This window comes from Eretmochelys imbricata, chromosome 27 (assembly GCF_965152235.1).
Source record: "Eretmochelys imbricata isolate rEreImb1 chromosome 27, rEreImb1.hap1, whole genome shotgun sequence".
NCBI classification, from domain to species: domain Eukaryota; kingdom Metazoa; phylum Chordata; order Testudines; family Cheloniidae; genus Eretmochelys; species Eretmochelys imbricata.
The window spans coordinates 8,850,001-8,865,943 of record NC_135598.1 but is presented as its reverse complement, the minus strand read 5'-3'; the positions used below and the strand labels follow the sequence as shown (position 1 = coordinate 8,865,943).

General features: G+C 59.1%; 1 protein-coding gene across 2 annotated transcripts in view; it reads right to left on the bottom strand.

The window, feature by feature from the left end:
- The window catches only part of MPP2 (MAGUK p55 scaffold protein 2), a 28,546-nt gene that overhangs the window by 810 nt on the left and 11,793 nt on the right, over nt 1–15,943 (bottom strand). For both annotated transcript variants that reach the window (XM_077806313.1, XM_077806314.1), the window contains 8 exons: nt 14,150–14,299; nt 12,889–13,116; nt 4,463–4,594; nt 3,389–3,494; nt 2,977–3,045; nt 2,627–2,788; nt 1,290–1,492; nt 582–710 (listed from right to left, as the gene is read on the bottom strand). In XM_077806313.1, coding sequence (XP_077662439.1) covers nt 582–710; nt 1,290–1,492; nt 2,627–2,788; nt 2,977–3,045; nt 3,389–3,494; nt 4,463–4,594; nt 12,889–13,116; nt 14,150–14,299 — 1,179 coding nt within the window. The remainder of the gene's footprint in view (nt 1–581; nt 711–1,289; nt 1,493–2,626; nt 2,789–2,976; nt 3,046–3,388; nt 3,495–4,462; nt 4,595–12,888; nt 13,117–14,149; nt 14,300–15,943) is intronic.

Sequence of the window (15,943 nt, the reverse complement as noted above, 5' to 3'; positions counted from 1 at the left end):
GACCACGCCAGCCCACCCCTGCTTCGCCGCAGCCTGGCTGGCGGGAGCAGGTGGGGCCAGCCTGCCATTCCCTGGAGGCCAGCAGCAGACGCTGTATGGGACACCCGCCATGCCAGCCATCAGAGCGGGTAGGGGGAACAGCCCAGCTCTCCTGGGCGGCTCTGGGAACGGACCGCACCGTGCACTTGGTGAGGAGATCTCCCTGCTGACCCCTCCGGATGGAGAGTCCAAACTGTGGCCGCGTTCAGGGAGGCGCTGGATGGGGAAGCGCTGAGCACCTGCCTCTAAAGGGGCCATTAAGGCCACCAGGAAGAAGCAACAGGGGAGCAAGCCCCGATCCCAGTGCATGTCGCACATGTACTTGTGGACAGAGCCGTGTGCATACAGGGGCACGCCCCGTGGAACCCGGGCCTGCCACAGCTCAGCCAGCCTGGGTCATGTGGGCCAAGGACATGGCATGGGCCAGGTGATCGGGGAAGGCCCTATGACCCCAATGTCTCGTGGCACCGCGTGGGGGAAAGGGGGTTTGACCCCCTGCTCTGGTTGCACTCTGTGGGGGTACGGGGCTGGCGTGGACTCACCGTGAGCTGCTTGGTGGCCACACCGCTCTCCAGCGCCGCCTTGTTCATGGCTCGGAGTGTCTCGTAGTCCGGGGCTTCGATGAAGACCACGTAGGGGACGAATTCAGCCGTTCTCAGCACCTTCACCGCCTGGGTAACAGAGAGCCAGGCTGTCAGTGCGGACCTAGGACCAGCGAGCTTCCAAAGGGGACAAGCGTGAAGGGGGACCATGCAGCCGGGGTGCTGGGAATGGGACCCAGAGCTTTTTCCCCGCTGCTCAGATCCAGCCCTGGCGGGTAGCGACCAAAAGGTGTTACCAGCTATAGCCGTGGGGAGACAGTGTTTCCCAATGGGTAGGCCACACGGCTGGGAACCAGGAGACCTGGGTTCTGCTCCTGGCTCTGTCATTGACCTGCTCTGTGCCTCAGTTTCCCCTCACACCATTTGTCTTATCAGTTGCATTTTTGGGCAGGGGCCCTTCCCCTGCGTGTGGGCACCACCCGCTAGGTGTGCGATCAGGCTCAGCAGAGAGGCCTGGTACTCAGTGGGCCCTGGACTGCGCTCCCCTCCCAGTCAGGGCTGGGACAGGTGGCTGGGGTGAGTACAGGGGAAGCTTGCCTCAGCTTTGCCCGAGAGGTGGCTGTCCTCCAGAGCTTCAAGCCAGAGCCCCAACCTCCCCTCTAGTATAACTAGGGGCTTCCCAGCTGGGCCTGTCCCCGTAGCGCGAACCTGCGGGTTCACATCCAGGATGCACATCTTGCCGGACTCCACCACCTCGTGGATGGAGTCAATCTTGGTGCCGTAGAGGTTCCCCTCGTACTCCCCGTGCTCCAGGTAGCGGCCAGCCTTGATGTCCGCCTCCATCTCCCCCCGCGACATGAAGCAGTAGACCTGGCCGTTCCTCTCGTGATCCTTGGGCTTCCGCGAAGTGTCTGCCAAGGGGCACAGGAATAACGCGGTGAGCGTGAGTTACAGAACGACCGGCGAGGGGACCGGACCGGAACCTCAGACCCAAACACCCCCCAACTCCGGGAACCCAGAGAGCCTGTGCCCAGCTCTGGGATCTTCCCTGTAATGGGCAGAACCAGAAGCCCAGGTCCAGACACCCCTCAACTGTGGGATCAAGCTGGGTGATCAGCTTGAATCAAAATCATCATCCAAAACTTGGGAACCAGTCCCCAGCCCTTGCTGTGTGGCTGGCCCGTCTCCCTACACTGGGCTGAGCCAGAACCACAAGCCCAAACACCCACAAACTTTGGGAAACTGCGGATCCAGCTGCCACCCGGCTGAACGGTGCATCAGTGTTGGAAGCCAAGTCCTGCCTTGTGATCTCAGGGACAGCTCGTTTGATTTCCAAACGCTTACGGGGAGATTAGAGCGGCCCATCCCACTGCACCCCCCTCGGGGTGCTTTGTCGTCTGCAGCCCATCTGGCAGCAGCAGGATCCTGAAATTCAAGGGGCAGACGCACCCCACGTTCCACAAGTGGAGGACTCATGGGGGTTCAAGGCCACGGGTCTTGCCTGTGGCGGGGCAGGTATCTTGCCCCCCACCCCTCCCTCCTGCCATAGAGCCCGTCCCTTCCGCAGGGACGTGGATGGAAGGCAGATGAGGTGCAGGGTGGACGTTTCCTCACCAGGGGGTGCTGCTCCATCACAAACAGGCTTACCTGGCCCTCACCTCTGGTCAATTACGGTCACAGGTGATTCTCCACAGTCTGCCTGGCTGGCTCTCCAGACCCTGTGCTGAAGGACAGGGCAGGGACTTTTCGTCCCCAGGACCTGACAGCTCTAGGGCTCCCCCAGCCTGCCCTGCCCAGCGCTCCGGGTGCCTTCATTCCAAACCTCCACGTGCATCCCCTAAGGCCAGCCGTGCGTGGGGCAGGGATGCCCACACCAGCTGGCCGCAGAGCACGCTAAGAGGACCCAGAGGCGTGAGTCACGTGAGGCCAGGCCACATGGCACAGTCAGCCCCAGCCCCCTCTGGAGCAGGGGTCAGATTAGGGAAAAGAGATCAGGGTGCACATCGGGGTTAGCACTGGCTCCAGGGGGCAGAGTCTTTACTCACACGGGATGGTGGTCCCGTAGCGGGCCTGGTCCGACATGATCAGCTTGTTCTTGAGGCTGCGTCGCCCGACGCCCTGGGCCCCGATCAGCACCAGGGTTTTCCTGCGGAACGGGGGCATGCGGGCCACCTCCTCATAGATCAGCAGCTCATGCCGGTCAAACTCTGGGCCGGATGGGGAGGAGAAAACAGTCAGCACTGATATGGGGACGGGGCAGCGTGTGCCCAGCACCGCCGGCGCAGGGGACGGGGTGGAAGGGGGAAGGATAATTTTGGGATTCGGGGCAAGAGCCGGCCCAGGAGGAGGAGGAGGGGGATGCCTGCCCAGGGCCTGGGCAGCCTGGGGCACTCACCCGCATTTTTCGTGGTCAGGTACATCATCCTCTTCTTCTTCTTCCCACTGATGCTGCCGCACAGGGCACCTGCCGAGAGCAGAACGGACTCATTCAGCCGTGGGCAAGCCCAGCGGGAATCAGATGCTGCCACAGGCAACCCCAGCAGGGATCGGGGTGCTGGCCTGGCTGGAGATATTCCCCAGGGCAGGGGGTGTCAGGGCAGGGCCACTGCAAACCCCTAGGACACAGCCAGGGTTTGTGGGGGCGCATCACCCTCCTGCGGGCGCTGGGCACCAGCCTGGCTCAGGGCCCTGGCCGTAGGGAGCAGGGAGGGTTTGGGCAGCAGGGCTCCCCCGCCACGTTCTTGAGATGGGGAGCAGGGCCCTGCGTGCACTGGGGCCAGCCTGGGGCATCCGTGGGGGCCTCCTACCAGATGTGGGGGGGACTTCGAGGTCGCGCTTCACAAACGCCTTCCGCTTCTCCTCCAGCAGCTGGCTCGGGATGAGGCCGGCGCTGCCGCCCTCCACGTGGCAGGCCTGAAACGGCACCCAGGCCCGGTGAGCCAGCCAGAGTCCCCATAGCCACCGCCCGTCCAGCCTGGCATACTGGGGCCCCTTACGGCCCGCACCAGGGGCCCCCCGCAGCCTCCACCCTCTGGAGCACCCCTGCCCTAGGGCCACCCACACCCCCATTTCCAACCCCCTCCAGGGACGACCCACAGTGCCATCCCCCAGCCCCCGTGCCACCACCCTGGGGCCACCCACAGCCCCATCCCCACCACCCTGGGGCCACCCACAGTCCCATCACCACCACCACCCTGGGGCCACCCACAGCCCCTTCCCCACAGCCGTACCTGCCCTGAAGCCCCCCCACAGCCCCATCACCACAGCCCCCCACCTGCCCTGGGGCCACCCACAGCCCCATCCCCACAGCCCCCCACCACCACCCCGGGGCCACCCACAACCCCATTCCCACAGCCCCCCACCACCACCCTGGGGCCACCCACAACCCCATTCCCACAGCCCCCACCACCACTCCGGGCTGCCCACAGCCCCATCTCCACACCCCCCACACACACCCTGAGGCCACCCACAGCCCCATCCCCATACCCCCCACACCCTGTGGCCACCCACAGCCCTATCACCACAGCCCCATCTCCAAACGCGCCCTCTCCCCACTATGGGGCCACTCACAGCCCCCACCCCAGGAGGCCCCTGCCCAGCGGCCACCCACAGCCCCCATCCCCAGACCCTCACCCTCCAGCTGGCTGCCACTGAGCTCCCTGACTGCCCTCAGCGCCATCCCATCGACCAAACCAGCAGTGACCATGGGGTCCCCTCGCCAGCCCCTCCGTGCCTTGGGGATGGGGGTGTTCCATGTGGCATGACCCTCCCCACCTGAGTAACCCATCCCCCCCATCCAAGCCATCCCAGGGTGCAAGGCAGTACCCAGGCCTGGGTACTGCCAAGTGGTGGGGGATTCGGGGCCACCCAGCTGTCCTCACCTGCCACCAGTTGGGGTCGTCCTGGTTGACAATCTGCAGCAGGTCCCCGGCAGTGAATTTTAACCCTGCCTCCTTGCAGGGGATCAGGTTATCACTGGCCGGGTCGTAGTCAAAGTGGGACTTCACAAACACCTATGGGGAGAGCGCAGGGTCAGCCCCAGGCAGGGAGAGCAGAGGGGCCCTTGCCGTCCTGGGGCTCCCGGTTCCTGAACTGAGAGCCGAGCTCTTTGGAAAATCCAGGCCCCGCTGGGCAGTGCCGAGCGCCTGGAAATCCAGCCCGGAGAATTCCCATTTCCCCGGTCCCTGGCACGGGCTGGAGCCGGGAGACAACCGACCCTGCTCGTGAGCTCCATCGTCAAGAGCCAGGGAAAGCGTGTAAAGCGCTGCCATCCCACAGACCAGCTGGTCTCAACCGGTGGGTCAGCGCCCCGTTTTAATGGGGTCACCAGGGCTGTCGTTCAACTTGCTGGGGCCCGGGGCTGAAGCCAAAATCCAAGCCCTACCGCCCAGGGCTGAAGTCCTCAAGCTTTGGCGCCCTGCCCAAGGCGGGGGGGAGGGGGGTGAAGTCTCAGGCTTCAGTCCCCCTTCCTGGGGGCTTGTAGTGATTTTTGTTGCCAGAAGGGGGTCGCGGCGCAGTGAAGTTTGAGAACCCCTGACCTAGACCAAAGAACAGAGCTGGGAGTGGTCCGAATGCAAGACAGACTGACAGACCGGATAAAACAGCCTCCGGCTCTCACTCAAGGAAGGGGTCACAGTTATGCCTAGTGAACAAGAGGAGCCGAGGGCCAGAAATCAATGAACCAAAATCAGGGTGTCGGATAATAGGCCTAATTGGTGGACCCAATAACGATGCGGGTGAGATATTCCACCCACCGCTCCCTTTTGGGGTGTGTAAGAAAGAATTTTGGAGACAAATTGATTCCCGTCTCTTTCTCCTCTCTCCGGTGCCTTCTGTCTCATAAGAGATTGGCTTAGCGGGCCAAGACTGCTGAGATCAGAAAGAGGCCATTAACAGCAATGCCCGAAACAGCCCCACGTGGCTACAAGTGTCCCAGGCCTCGGAGCGCCTGACCAGACCACATGCCCGGCCTGTTTTTCTCCAGTCACGAGATTGCAAGTGAAGTCGACACCATAGAGAGAAGCTGCGTTTTCCAGCTTTGCTGTGCTTTCCTCTCTCCTTTTGTGTTTGTCTTGGCTTGTCTTCTGAGAAAGGGGAGCGGATTTTAACCAGCCCATCCCCACCAACTTCTCTTGTTGGCCCCGGACGGGACGGTAATCACCCTCTTGAATACCATCCCGGAGACTGTCAGACCCGGGGCCTTGTCCTTAGGAAACTCTCCCCAGCTCAAGGGAACGCTGGAGGCTGTTAAAGCGAAAGCCTGCCTTCAAACCTGACTCTTCAAATGCGTCTTTTCTGTCCCTTTAATAAAGGGTGCCTAGGGTTTCCAGTGGGGGTTTGCCCTGGGACTGGCCGGCTGACGTCTCTGGACACCAAACCCTGACCCGAGTCTGACGCTGGTTAATGCTGGGCAGTGACTGGGTTACAATAACGCCTTTGGCCCACAGAGTCCAACTAGATGACTCGGACAGACCTCCAGCTAAAACCTCCGTCAACTCCCCATGTGCAGGCCATGGGGTGCTTGCAGGGGGGGCACAGCCAGGCCCCTCCATCGCTCCCCAGACTCTCGGCTATTGATGACAAAGAGTCTCAGGCTCGCTGTTATGGCTGCAAAGAAAACCTTGGAAGGGCGAGAGCCGAGCGTAACTGACCCCTGAGCTTGCCCCGCCAGGAGCAGCGGTGGAGGGGGGGCTGGGGAAGCACCGCTGGGATCTGGGGTGGAGGTGGGACCCCCACAGGGAGCAGATGTGGAGAGGGGCCAGGAGAGCCCCATCAGGAGTAGGGGTAGAGGGGTGGGCATGGGTGAGCCCCGCCTGGAGCAGGGGTGGAGGGGGACTCTGCCCTGCTCCCCACTGTGAGGTAACAAGCCAAGACAAGCTCCAAATAGCAAATGGAGACACAGGGACTGGAGATCAGCTCATCTCCTGCTTGCCCCCTCGCTGCCAGGCTCCTTTCAGCGCCTGGGCCCCGCGGTGCATGGCGCCGAGAGAGCAGATGCCAGGGCCGGCTGACAGGCTCTGCTTTGTCCTCAGCCGGGGGAGAAATGTGTCCGGAGAGTTAAAGGCAGGTGACGTGCTCCTGTCTGCATCGAGCAGCTCTGCCCCCATGCCCGCCACCCCGGTTCAGTTCCTGCCTGGCATCGGCTGGCAGGGGCCAGGCGATCAGGCTGAAGCGGGGTGCGGCAGGCAGTGCTGGAACAATGTCTTGGATACAGGCTAGAAGGGAAGATGAGCTGCCTGGAGGAGCAGGCCATGATCCCCCTAAATTTCCCTCCCACCCCTGCCACCATGCCTGCCCCCCTTTAAATTCATCCCCCCACACACAATGCCTGCCCCAGCCAACCCCAAATTCAACCCCCTGCCATGCCTGCTCTGCCTACCCCTTAAATGTATTGCCCCCCCCCCATGCCTTCCTCAGCAACCCCTTAAATTCCTCTCCCACTGTGCCAATAACCGCTGGGCTCTCTTCCCAGCCCTGCCATCGACTCCTGGTGTGACTCTGAGCAAGTCTCTCAGACACACAGGCACGTGCCTCAGTTTCCCCACCTGGATAGCACTTCCTGCGGCCACCACCCAGGGGAGGCCATGCAGCCTCTGTAATGGGAGCGGGGGGTGCTCAGCGCCTCTGAAACCCTTTCGTTGGGCCCAGCCCTGCCCCGACATACGCCACACGGTTCCTGGGGCAGCCCCGGGCCGGGTGCAGAGCCGGGGTCACAGAGCAGAGCTGGCTGCAGTTCCTGACACAGGGGCGGGAGCTGGCCCAGTGCAAAGCCCACAGGGCATGAATCAGGGCCGAGCAGGGCCCCACTTTCCCCACCCAGCCCACGGGCTCTCTCAGGGAACATCTACCCTGCAGCCGGAGTGTCATAGATTCATAGATTCATAGATATTTAGGTCAGAAGGGACCATGATGATCATCTAGTCTGACCTCCTGCACAACGCAGGCCACAGAATTTCACCCACCCACTCCTGCGATAAACCTCTCACCTATATCTGTGCTATTGAAGTCCTCAAATTGTAGTTTAAAGACTTCAAGGAGCAGAGAATCCTCCAGCAAGTGACCCGTGCCCCATGCTACAGAGGAAGGCGAAAAACCTCCAGGGCCTCTTCCAGTCTGCCCTGGAGGAAAATTCCTTCCCAACCCCAAATATGGCGATCAGCTAAACCCTGAGCATATGGTCAAGATTCACCAGCCAGATACTACAGAATATTCTTTCCTGGGTAACTCGGATCCCACCCCATCTAATATCCCATCACAGGCCATTGGGCCTATTTACCATGAATATTTAATTACCAGAACCATGTTATCCCATCATACCATCTCCTCCATAAACTTATCGAGTTTAATCTTAAAGCCAGATAGATCTTTTGCCCCCACTGCTTCCCTTGGAAGGCTATTCCAAAACTTCACTCCTCTGATGGTTAGAAACCTTCGTCTAATTTCTAGTCTAAATTTCCTGGTGGCCAGTTTATATCCATTTGTTCTTGTGTCCACATTGGTACTGAGCTTAAATAATTCCTCTCCCTCTCCGGTATTTATCCCTCTGATATATTTATAGAGAGCAATCATATCTCCCCTCAACCTTCTTTTAGTTAGGCTAAACAAGCCAAGCTCCTTGAGTCTCCTTTCATAAGACAAGTTTTCCATTCCTCAGATAATCCTAGAAGCCCTGTCATTTCCAGCTCGGACAGACATCCCCATGCTGGCATTGAGTGAGTAGTCTGGGTCTGGGTTGAGAACCACGGGTCTAGGTGTCCCAAGGCTCCACTCACATGCCCCTGAGAGCTTGTCTTTTTTTTTTACTTCTGTGACCACATTTGTGAAAGCCAGACTTGCCACTCTCCAGATGTTTCACCTCGGCAACCAGCGTCCATTCTGTACCGGAGGGAAGGGACAGAACCCGTGCAGGCTGGATCTAAGAAGCGGGGAAAGTCCGCACTTGTCTTCCCAGACCCGTTAACTACCTGGAGTTAACGGGGAACCAGATACGGAAGCGGTCTCGACAAGCCCTGGGCAAGATACACAGCCTCGGCCACCTAGGCTGGTGAGAGGATGGGCAAGCACACGGTAAATCACAACTTGCCCAGGCTACGCTAGGATGTTAAAGCGTGTTGCACTATAGGGTGGGTAGAAAGCTGGCTAGATTGTCGGGCTCAACGGGTAGTGATCAATGGCTCCATGTCTAGTTGGCAGCCGGTGTCAAGTGGAGTGCCCCAGGGGTCGGTCCTGGGGCCGGTTTTGTTCAATATCTTCATAAATGATCTGGAGGATGGTGTGGATTGCACTCTCAGCAAATTTGCGGACGATACTAAACTGGGAGGAGTGGTAGATACGCTGGAGGGGAGGGATAGGATACAGAAGGACCTAGAGAAATTGGAGGATTGGGCCAAAAGAAATCTGATGAGGTTCAATAAGGATAAGTGCAGGGTCCTGCACTTAGGATGGAAGAATCCAATGCACAGCTACAGACTAGGGGCCGAATGGCTAGGCAGCAGTTCTGCGGAAAAGGACCTAGGGGTGACAGTGGACGAGAAGCTGGATATGAGTCAGCAGTGTGCCCTTGTTGCCAAGAAGGCCAATGGCATTTTGGGATGTATACGTAGGGGCATAGCGAGCAGATCGAGGGACGTGATCGTCCCCCTCTATTCGACATTGGTGAGGCCTCATCTGGAGTACTGTGTCCAGTTTTGGGCCCCACACTACAAGAAGGATGTGGATAAATTGGAGAGAGTCCAGCGAAGGGCAACAAAAATGATTAGGGGTCTAGAACACATGACTTATGAGGAGAGGCTGAGGGAGCTGGGATTGTTTAGCCTGCAGAAGAGAAGAATGAGGGGGGATTTGATAGCTGCTTTCAACTACCTGAAAGGGGGTTCCAAAGAGGATGGCTCTAGACTGTTCTCAATGGTAGCAGATGACAGAACGAGGAGTAATGGTCTCAAGTTGCAGTGGGGGAGGTTTAGATTGGATATTAGGAAAAACTTTTTCACTAAGAGGGTGGTGAAACACTGGAATGCGTTGCCTAGGGAGGTGGTGGAATCTCCTTCCTTGGAAGTTTTTAAGGTCAGGCTTGACAAAGCCCTGGCTGGGATGATTTAACTGGGAATTGGTCCTGCTTCAAGCAGGGGGTTGGACTAGATGACCTTCAGGGGTCCCTTCCAACCCTGATATTCTATGATTCTACGATTCTATGTGTTCGCTAAGGGCTTTGCTGGAAAGGGCAGGCTGGTACAGCTACCCCGGGAAACCCTCTAGCACTCCCTCGGCAGAGCCTGTTCACGTCCAGCTGCCTTTGCCGGTGCAGGGCGTCCTCGCAGAGCCACGCTGCATGGGGGAAAGCCGCATGGCACTGTGGGTGGGGGTCCCAGTGTCCCCGGCGCCACTACCTTGTGGGAAATTTTTGCAGCGGCTTGTGGGGCACCATCCCCGCTCTCAGTGAACTGTGGGAGTTCGGGGTCAAGTTCCCACAGCTCCCGCCTATAATTGCCTCTTTTGGGGGGCCGTATTTAGCCTCACATACGCACACCCCTGCTCTGTCCCTCCCTTCCCTGTCGGGGAGCTCGCACCACGGCCTTTGCTGCCATCTGCCCACAGTCACTGCCTTCCGTGGGGTGTGATCCCAACACCAGCCAACCCCCCGGGTCCTGTGGCTCTCCCGGGCACAGGCCCGGGCAGCCCTTGTGCAGAGCCCACCGCCCACCCTGGCAGGAGCATGGCCAGGAAGGGAGGGGTTATCAGAGCTGCTGGGACAAGGAAATTCTCCTGGGGGGGAGAGCTGGGGGATTAGAGAGGTAAACACACATACACACCCCTCCCACGAATGGGATTATCGGCCACCAAATCCAGCACAGACAGACAGACAGCAACAACCCGGCAGGGAAACACACGGGCGCTTTCATATATACTCCACAGCTACACACACACACACACAACCACATACAGGCCTGCATATTACACACACACACACACACGCCTTCATATATACTCCACAGCTTCACACACAACCACATACAGGCCTGCATATTACACACACACACACACGCCTTCATATATACTCCACAGCTTCACACACAACCACATACAGGCCTGCATATTACACTCACATACACACCTTCATATATACCACACAGCTGCACACACAGGTCTTCGTATAACACACACACACACATACACGGCCCACATATATACCACACAGCTGCACACATGGCCCCCTATATATACACAGATACACACACACACACCCCTGCATATGTACTGCACAACTACACACATGCACACGCACAGGCCCACATCTATATTACACAACTACACACACAGGCCTACCTATATACACCACACACACACACACATACAAGCCTGCATATGTATCGTCATCTCCCTGTTACACATGGTGAAACTGAGGCACAGAGTGGGGGTGGGGCTGTCTCAGGGTCACATAGCCAGCGTGTACCTAGACTTGGGAGCCAACAGGCAACCACACGTTCCAGGGGGAGCACACCGCAAAGACACTAGCAATCACACCCCTACACACCTATCCACCCCACCTCCCGGAGGCAGACACAAGCCCACGGCGCCCGAGAGGTCTGGGACTGAGGGAGCAGGTGATGGGAAGTCTTGACTCAAACTGGCCAGAACAATGAGCACTGAGCTGCCACTGGGGTGTCACCGAGCACCCCCATTCCAAAAAGAGAGCCCGGAGCGCAGCCCACACCCCAAGGAGAATCCAGTCAGCTGTCGGCCCCTCCCCTGGGTTTATCCAGAGGCCCCTGCAGCTGGGGAAGGCAAGAGAGGCCGGCGCCCGGGGCACATTTGGTCCAGCTCTATTACGCCGCTGAGCACATTGAGCTGACAGCTGCTTATTAAATTCTTCCAGCTCCCTGCCCAAGGCATCCGCGCACAAATTCCCTGCTGGCCTTCTCGCGGAACGCTCCCCGGCTGGGGGCAGACCGGGGTGGGGAGGAGGAGCAGAGAAGGGCAGGCACATGGAGATTTATAATGAGGTACAGCAACATATGTTTCTCAGGTACCCGAGGAGGGGTTATAAACAGGGGGTGCATATGCCCCATGTACCCAGGCATGGTGTAAAGAGGGGGTGCAGTGCATAAACCCCTGTGACAGCCTGCACCCCATGTTCACAGGACTATGATAAATGTTGTACAAAGAATCATAGAATATCAGGGTTGGAAAGGACCTCAGGAGGTCATCTAGCCCAACCTCCTGCTCAAAGCAGGACCAATCCCCAATTTTTGCCCTGGTCCCTAAATGGCCCCCTCAAGAATTGAACTCACAACCCTGGGTTAAGCGGCCAATGCTCAAACCACTGAGCTATCCCTCCCCCAAAGTATACCTTCTGAGGTATCATTTGAAAACTCATAATCTGCTGAACATTATTGTGCCGGTAAAACGTGTGTATCAATATTGAAGGGAAAGTTATAAGATTCCACTGTATAATGTTACTCTGACATGCTCCAAGTTAAAGAAAAGCAGGCCCAGACCAGTTTTTCAGAGACAAAGCCACATTGGCCCCCACTATTACCTACTCAAGCAGCTATTCTCCAGCAGGGGGCGGGAGAGGGAAACAAGAAATTCACATTCAATCATCGGGACGGTTTAAACGTCACGTCCACAGCAGACTGCGCGTCACCGTGACTCAGCCAGGACGTTTCTAGCCCATGAAATTGAATTACAGAAAAGGGAGGAAAACACCTGACTTCACTCCCCTTCTTACCATCTCTCTGCTGGCACCACCTCTGCTGTAAGCTTGGGGTGAGAAAAACCCCTTTTGCTTTTCAGCTCCTTTCACTTGCTAAGCTTGGACATGAGCTGGCGTTGTTCTCTCTTTATTTTCCTTTGTAATCCCTTCTGACTCTTATGCCTCATGACTTGCAATCACTTAAAATCACCTTTCTATAGTTAATCAATTCGTTTTACTGTTCAATCTAAACCAGCGTCTTTGGGGGACGATACCAAGATGCGCGCATATCATTTTCCTTTGACGAAATGACGGACTTTCAGGGAGCTTGTGCTGCAGGGTGAGCGGGCCGGGCAGTAGAGACCGGGCACGTTTCTCGGGGAAAGTCTGGGGCTGGCAATGTCCTGGTGTTCTCCCGCGGTGTAATTCATGAGTGGCTGGCTAGTAGCACTCTGCAGGGTTTCGCTGGGAGCATGTCACACGCTGGAGGCTGTGTGTTCACGGGCCAGGAGCGGCTGCTCACCAGCAAAGCAGCGTAAAAGGCATCTCAGTTCGGCAGTCCGGATCGCACCCTGGGGACCGTCACACCCCCACGTACCCGAGCGGGGGCCCTACCTGCCGGGGCGGGGGAGGCTCCTGGTAACTGGGTAGGATCTTGAGGACCACGCTGCCGGTGGCGTTCTTCAGCATCTCCTGCAGCACCTTGGGGTCGTTGCCCACCTCCTTGCCGTTCACCTCCTTGATGACGTCGCCCACGTGCAGCAGGCCCTGCTGGTCGATCATGCCGCCGTGCAGGATGCGGGCGACCACCAGCTCGCCCCGCTCCACCCGGAAGGTCACGCCCTGCGGGTGGAGGGGGGGTATGCACCTCAGCGCCCGGCCCTGCCATAGCCAGGCCCCCGGGGACTCATGGGGAGCCCTGGAGCCGCAGCTGGGCCCATTGCTGCACCCCATCGCCTCCCCGCAACACCCAGCCCAGCCCCCCAGCCAGATGGGAGGGTGTGAAAGAGGGCGAGGGGAAGAGGGGAGTGAGGAGGAGGAGAAAAGAGAAGAAGGGAGAGGGAGGGAAAGAGAGGGGTGAGCTAGATGGGGAGGGAGTGGGACGGGGGTTGATGAGCTGAGGATAAGCGCAGCCATTTGTTACCCCATAGCCAGACAAAGCTGGGGACAGAAGGGGGCTGGCCCCCCAGGCCCTGGGGTAGGCAAGGACTGTGTGTGATGGTGGAGCCTGTGGGAAGTGCCCCTCCAACCCCACACACCCCAATCCTCACACCTCCTCCCCTCAGACTCAGCCCCCCCCACACATCTCCTCCGCTCACACCCCTCCCCACACACACGCAGCCCCCCAACAATCCCTCCCCCCATACACACCCCCATCCTCGCACACCTCCTCCCGCACACTCCCATCTCTACCCCCCCGTTTCCCCGACACAAGACACACACCCCCTCTTCCAGACACACACATCCCCTCAGCTTCCTCCCACACATGCACACCCCCCCACACACACACACACATTCCCTTTCCCCTCCCTGCAGCGATGCTGAACTCCGGCGCCTCGCCAAGCGTGCGACAGACCAATTAATAGACCGGCACTGATGCCCTGCCAGGGTGGGAGGAGGGAGGCCTGGATGGCAGCCGGCGCTGTGGGGGAAGAGGCTGCGGCGGGACCCCGGAGGGGCCTCCCCAGCCTTCTGTGCAGACACAGAGCTGGGGGGAAGGGGGCCAGGCCCACACTGGGCAGCCCATGTTACTAGAGAGCTGGTAATGCTCAGGACCATCCTTCCCATGGGACGTGCACGCCCCTGCCAGGCTCCCTGTGGGCACCCGGCTGGCTGACAGGAGCCCCCACCCCAGCCACCCCGTCCCCAGGCTCACCAGGTGCTCGGCGGCCGTCTTGCGGATCCCCACCATGCGCACGGCATCCGGCGGTACCGGCTGGTTGTTGAACATGGGGTCCAGGAGGGGGCTGGGCGGGGGCGTCTCGTAGCTCTTGGAGGCCACCGAGTCGTGGGTTTCCAGGAGAGACTGAGAGCCCCAGCGCGAGGGGAGGAAAGGGAGGGATGTTAGCAGGGGAGAAGAGGCTTTGTCCACCGCACGCAGACCGCAGACAGGAAACAGACTGGATCTCCCCCAGATCCTGGCCCACGTGGCACAAACCAGCTCCCAGCCCTCATGGCACAGACCTGATCCCAGCCGGATCCAAGCCTGCACGGCACAGACCAGATCCCAGCCCGCATGGCACAGACCCGATCCCAGCCGGATCCAAGCCCGCATGGCACAGACCAGATCCCAGCCCTCATGGCACAGACCTGATCCCAGACGGATCCAAGCCCTCATGGCACAGACCCGATCCCAGCCGGATCCAAGCCTGCATGGCACAGACCCGATCCCAGCCCGCATGGCACAGACCCAGTCCCAGTCGGATCCCAGCCCACATGGCACAGACCAGATCCCAGCCAATGCAACACAGCCTAGATCATGACCAGATCCCAGGCCGCATGGCACAGGCCGGATCCCAGCCAGATCTCAGCCAAACTCTAGCTGATGAGGCCCGAACCAGATCCCTACCAGATCCCACCCTCCACCCTGGGCTGCTTTGCTCACACTGTCTGTGCTGGTAGCTCCCCACCCTCTCTGTGTACCCGGCTGCGGCCGAGCGTCTCAATCCCAGACCGGGAGCTTCCAGGGGCAGGGGCGGGGGCTGGATCTGGGGAGCTATTTGCCCAATCGGCCCCTGATCCCAGGAGCTGGTCCCATTGTGCTACCACCTTCCAGAGGATAAAGCATTGAGAGCAACATTGTCTGGATTATGGCATGACCCAGATCCCAGCTAGAGCCCTCCCCACCCCACCCCACCCCGCACTCAGCCAGAAGGACGTGACCCTGGCCAGCCCCCATGTTCCCCAGATCCCAGCCAGACCCCCTGCCACACACACACAGCCAGAGGGGCATGACCCTGGCCAGTCTCCCTGCCCCCAGATTCCAGCCGGACCCCCTGCCACACAAACGCAACCAGAGGGGCATGACCCTGGCCAGCCAGCCTGTCCCCCAGATCCCAGCCGGACCCCCTGCCACACAAACGCAGCCAGAGGGGCATGACCCTGGCCAACCTGCTGTGACGAAGTGGGACTGTTCTTAATGTTTCCTCTGAATAGTGTGGGGGTGCCTCAGTTTCCCCTATGCAGTTCTTAAGTATCTAGGTGGTGGGGTAAGGGTGTATGATCATTGCAGAGCCCTAGAGGGCTGACTTCACTGTGTGCAGCGTGTGTGGAGGGGTCTGGACACAGAGAATGGCCGACACCCTGTTTCCTGGCAACTGATGGCCTGCGCCCTTCCCCCCTGCAAGGTGAGAGCTAAAGGGCTGGAGAACAAAGGAATCAGGTGACCTCTTGGCCCAGGAAAGGGACAAAGACCAGAGGAAGAGGGGCTGGAGGGGGAGGCAGTTTAGAGCTGGCTGGGGACAAGGAGTGAAGTGCAGACGTGGTTGTCTGGCTCACTGCCCCCCAAAATGGACCAAGCTGAGGGGTCCTGTTCTCTGCACCTACAAGCTCTGTTTTAGACCATGTTCCTGTCGTCTAATAAACCTTCTGTGTTACTGGCTGGCTGAGAGTCACATCTGACTGCGAAGTTGGGGGGCAGGACCCTCTGGCTTCCCCAGGACCCCGCCTG